General features: G+C 42.4%; 1 protein-coding gene across 4 annotated transcripts in view; it reads left to right on the forward strand.

Moving 5' to 3' along the window:
- Nucleotides 1-5,408, forward strand: part of LOC122551019 (V-type proton ATPase 116 kDa subunit a2-like) — a 93,583-nt gene that overhangs the window by 17,540 nt on the left and 70,635 nt on the right. For all 4 annotated transcript variants that reach the window (XR_006311990.1, XM_043692665.1, XM_043692666.1 and 1 more), the window contains exon 3: nt 3,782-3,879. Coding sequence is in view for 3 of the 4 variants with exons in the window: in XM_043692665.1 (XP_043548600.1) it covers nt 3,782-3,879 (98 nt within the window). In the remaining variant the exon portion in view is untranslated. The remainder of the gene's footprint in view (nt 1-3,781; nt 3,880-5,408) is intronic.

Genomic DNA, 5,408 nt, shown 5'->3' on the forward strand with positions numbered 1-5,408 from the left:
TCTCTCTCTCTCTCTCTCTCTCTGTGTAAACTCTGATCCCACCTCATCCTTCTAAACTCCATCAAGTACAGTCTGAGTCCTCAATTGCTTCTCATATGACAAATCTTCTTCCCAGGATCATTCTTGTAAGCCTCCTCTGGATCCCTGTGACACCAGTACATCCTTCCTTTGATATGGGGTCAAAACCACTCTCATTGTTACAAGTGCAGTCCGACCAGAGCCTTCTACAGCCTCAACTCTGTTCTTGTATACTAGCTCTCTTGAAGTGAATGCAAAGATTACATTTTACTACTTAACTGCCAACTGCATGTTAACCTTATGAGAATCCTGAACCTGGATTCCTAAGTTCCTTTGTGCTTCATATTTTTGAAACTTCTCCCTTTTGGAAAATAGTCGAGAATGTGTTGCTGGAAAAAATAGAGCAGGTCAGGCAGCATCCGAGGAGCAGGATAATTTACATTTCGGGCATAAATTCCTCGGATGCTGCCTGACCTGCTGTGCTTTACCAGCAAGACACTCTTGACTCTGATCTCCAGCATCTGCAGTCCTTACTTTCTCCCCATTTGAAAAATAGTCTACAACTCTATTCTTCCCACAAAGTGCATTAGCTCACACTTTCCCACATTGTGTTCCACTTCTTTCCCCACTCTTCTATACTGTCCAAGTCCTTCTGCATCCTCCCTGCTTCCACAAAACTACCCGTCTATCCACCTATCTTTGTGTCATCTATAAACTTAGCAACGATGCCCTCGGTTCCTTCTTCCAGATCGTTAATGTACAACGTGAATAGTTGTGGTCCCAACGCTGAGCCTTGTGGAACTCCACTAGTGACCGGCTGCCATCCTGAAAAAGACTTGTTTATCCCTACCCTCTGCCTTTGCCAGTCAGCCAATCCTCTATCCATGCCGCTACTTTGCCTCTAACAACATGGGGTCTTATATTATTTAGCTGCCTCCTGTGCGGTACCTTGTCAAAGTCGTTCTGAAAATCCACTTGCTCTCCTTTTTCTAACTTGCTCATTACCTCCTCAAAAATTCTAACATATTTATCAGGCATGACCTCCCCTTGACGAAGCAGTGCTGACTCAGCCTTATTTTACAATGCACTTCAAGAATTCTGCGGTCTCGCCTTTAATAACGGCTTCTGTCAAATCTTGCCAACGATTGAGGTTAGACTAACCAGCCTATAGTTTCCAATCTTCTGCCCTTCTTAAAAGGGGATGTTAGATTAGCCATTTTCCAATCCTCTGGGACCCTCCCTGACTCCAGTAATTCCTGAAAGATCATCAGTGCCTCTACAATCTCTTTCTGGCCATTCAATGAGATATTGACTCATCTTCATCTTCACTCGTAATCCTCAACTTCTGTTTTCTGCCTTTTCCCGATAACTCTTGCTTCCCTGGCTGATTACAATTCTGTCCATCTGGTCTGGGTGATTTATCCATCTTCAGATCATTCAGCTTCCCCAGCACCACCTCCATGATGGCCACTGTGCCCTCTGTGCCCTGAATCTTTTAAAATTCTAGTATGCTATTGGTGTCTTTGATTACGCAAAACTGATGCGCAGTACCTATTCAGTTCCTCTGCCATTTCTTTATTCCCCATCACTACCTCTCCAGCCTCATTTTCTAGCAGTCTAACATCCACTCTTATCTCTGTATTATTTTTTAATGATTTGGAGTTGCCGGTGTTGGACAAAGTTAAAAATCGCACAACACCAGGTTATAGTCCAACAGGTTTAATTGGAAGCACACTAGCTTTTGGAGCGCTGCTCCTTCATCAGGGGCAACCTGTTGGACTATAACCTCGTGATGTGTGATTATTATTTTTTAGATATCTTACAAAAAGTCATCTTTTAGATTATTAGCCAGCTTATTCTCATATTTCATCTTCTGCTTCCTTATTGCTCTTTTTCATTCTCCTCTGCTGGTTTTTAAAGGTTTCCCACTAATCTTCACAACATTTTTCTTTGGCTTTTATGTTGTCACTGACTTCCCTGGTCAGCCATGTTCTTCTTTTCCCTCCCTTAGTATGTTTATGGACAAGAAAAGACTTGCAATAGGGTTATGGTTAGCACTCTGGGCTGGATGATAAGCCGTTGAAAGACTGTCCTTATCACAGGAATTTATTGGTGTCTAAACGGAGTGGCATTTCTCTGTATTAGCATGATCAGACCATGCGAGCGAGCTTTGTCAGTGTTTGGCTGCCATTCTGTCTAACCATAAGGCAGGAGCAGAAGTAGGTCATTTGGCCCATCATGGCTCCTCCACCATTCAATGAGATCCTGACTTGTCTTATAATCCTCAACCCCACTTACCTGCCATATCTCCATAACTCTTGCTTCCCTTACTGATTGCAATTCTGTCTATCTCAGCCTTCAATATTCTTAAAATCCCCGATTCGATAGCCTCTTGTAGTAAAGAATGCAATAGATTCACATCCTTCTTAGGGAGGAACATATCCATGACTCCTTGAAGGTAGTTAAGGCGGTGAAGAAGGTATATGGGATACTTGCCTTTATTAGCAGGGGCATGAAATACAAGAGTAGTGAGGTTATGCTGGAATTGTACAAAAAGATGAATAGGCTGGAGTATTGTGTGCGGTTCTGGTCACTATAGGAGGGATGTGATTGCACTGGAGAACATAGAGGAGATTCACTGGGCTATGAGATCTAAGCTATGAAGCAACATTGTATAGACTGAGGGTGTTCACCCTGGAGCGGTGAAGGTTGAGAGGAGACTGATAGAGGTGCACAATATTTTGTGGGACAGAGATGGGCTGGTTTGAAAAGCACTTCTTTCCAGCAGTAGCAGGGTCAGTAGCTAGGGGTCACTAATTTTGAGGTACGGGGTAGAAGGATAAAAGGAGAGTTAAGGACCAGTATTTTCAATCAGCTGGTGGACAGAGTCTGGAACTGGCTGGTTGAGTCAGAAGCTCTCATCATGTTTAAATAGTGTTTTGATATTCAGTCAAACCACCAGAGCCTCCAGGTCTATGGGCCATGAACTAAACAATGCGGTTAATGTAGTCAGGTCTTTGTTGGCTCGTGTGCCCAAGTGCCCTGGGATTGGAAAATAGCTTTCTCTTTGATCTGAACACTTTCATTGTTCAGTTCTTCTTTCAAATTGGATTTAGTTTTTGGTGGAACATAAACAGGATCTTGGCAGAATTGAATTCATCATGTTTTTTCACTTAGACACTGCTTTTGAATGAGCTGCAATGTGATTTAGAATTGATTAGTTATGGGCAGAGTTGAGAAAAGAGATTCTAGGAACATTTTCAGTTCCTGTTTAATTTGAACATGTGCTTTTTCTCCTTATCCATGTTGTCATGGTGATAAAATAAGATGATTCAACAGCTTCTGCTGTAAAGGCTCTTTTGTTATAAGTTTATGAATTCTTCAGAAAGTCTAATGTTATTACATGCTCTGTGTTCTTGATCAGTACTGTATTGCTGACATTAAATTAAACTGGACTAAATGCACAGCACTGCCTATTGCTCGTGAAGACCGTGTATTTATTTGTGCTTTGCCATGCCCTTGGGATGGCCCCCCCCACACACACACACACACACACGCACACACACACTTCACCCTTTCAGAGAGCTGGGTATTTGGCAGTGCAGTCAGCACGGGCCTAGGATAATTTCTGCTTTGTCTAGCCCTGACCAAGTGGGATGCAGTACTTCCCTCTGGATTCGAATGGTCTGCTGCACTCTGGCCCAGCTCCATAAGTTGTGGTCATATTAGAACAGAAGACTAATTATTTCCTCCTTTATTTCAGGCTATTTGCTGCAAGAAATTAAGAAAGCTGATATCTCTCTGATGGACAGTGATGTAAATCCTGTTGCACCTCTACCGAAGCATGTTTTAAAAATACAAGTAAGTTCTGATTGGATATGGTGCTTTGTGGGTGGACTGCTTACAATGTACTGTTTATTCCATCTCTCACTTTTGTTTGGCAACTCAGTCAAGTCAAGAGGAAACCGAGATGTGGGGCCACTGGCCCATTGGTGTTAGTAAACGGCATCTGGTGCTCACAGTTATTAGACTTCCCTCCTGTAGCCAGCAGCATTGAGGATGGTGGTCAGAATGACGAGATTTTATTCTCCTTTTGCAAAATCTTTGCACCATAACAATTCAGTGATTCTGTAGAAAGAGGCCATTCAGCCCATTGTGTCGTCTTCATTTTTTTCAAATGAGCATCATGTCTTGATACTATCCTCCTTTTTTTCTCAAACTGTGCATTTGCATTTCCTCTTTAATATCTGAACTGAACCTGCCTTCACCACACTTCCAGGAAGTGTATTCCAGACTCTCTGAATTTGGTATATGCAAATTCATCATGTTTCCCCCTCTCACTCACTTCTTCTGGAAATCACTTTATATCTGTGTCCTCTCATTTTTGATCTGTTATGAATGGGAATGGTTTCTCCCTTTTTACTCTGTCCATGCCTCTCATGATTTTGAAACTTTCTATCAAATTTCCTCTTTTCCTTCTCCTATCCAAAGAAAACAGTCCCAGCCTGTGATTCCTGTCCAGAAACGGTCCCAGCCTCCAATTTCTGTTCAGAATTCTAGTTTCTTGTCCCTGGGGAACTGTTCTTGTAAACATTCTCTCCATTTTTGAACATGCATTCATATTCTTCCTGTAGTCCAGGACTGTGCACACAATTCCAGCTGAAGTTTAAGTAGTATCTCGATCTGAAAAAGAGTCTATCAGATTTGAAATGTTAACTGAGTTTCTCTCTCCACAGATGCTCCAGACCTCCTGAGTTTCTCCAGCACTTTGTTTGAATTTCAGATTTCCAGCATACACAATACTTCACTTTTATTTGAGTGTGTTATGCAAGTTCAGCATGACGTCCCTGCCTGTGATTGGACTCAATGCCCTGATTAATAATTGCAAGAATACTATATGCTTCATTTACCTTCATGTTGTCTCCAGCTGTCCTGCCTTCTTTAATGATTTAGGGGTACACACACATCCAGGTCTCTCTGCGCATGCAAACCCTTTAGAAAAGTACCTTCTTTTTATCCCATTTCTCCATGGTTTATTGACCAAAAATGTATCACTTCACCCTTAAAGTCATAGTCATATAGCAAGGAAACAGACCCTTCCGTCCAATTCATCTAAGCCGACCAGACATCCAAATCTGACCTTGTCCCATTTGCCAGCATCTGTATTGAACTTCACATGCTACCTATCTGCCTACTCCATCAACTTGTTATAGAGTCATAGAGATGTACAGCATGGAAACAGACCCATCGGTTCAATGCGTCCATGCCGACCAGCTATCCCAACCCAGTCTAGTTCCACCTGCCAGCACCCGGCCCATATCCCTCCAAACCCTTCCTATTCATATACCCATCCAAATGCCTCTTAAATGTTGCAATTGTACCAGCCTCCA

The sequence above is a fragment of the Chiloscyllium plagiosum genome, chromosome 6 (genome assembly GCF_004010195.1).
Source record: "Chiloscyllium plagiosum isolate BGI_BamShark_2017 chromosome 6, ASM401019v2, whole genome shotgun sequence".
NCBI classification, from domain to species: domain Eukaryota; kingdom Metazoa; phylum Chordata; class Chondrichthyes; order Orectolobiformes; family Hemiscylliidae; genus Chiloscyllium; species Chiloscyllium plagiosum.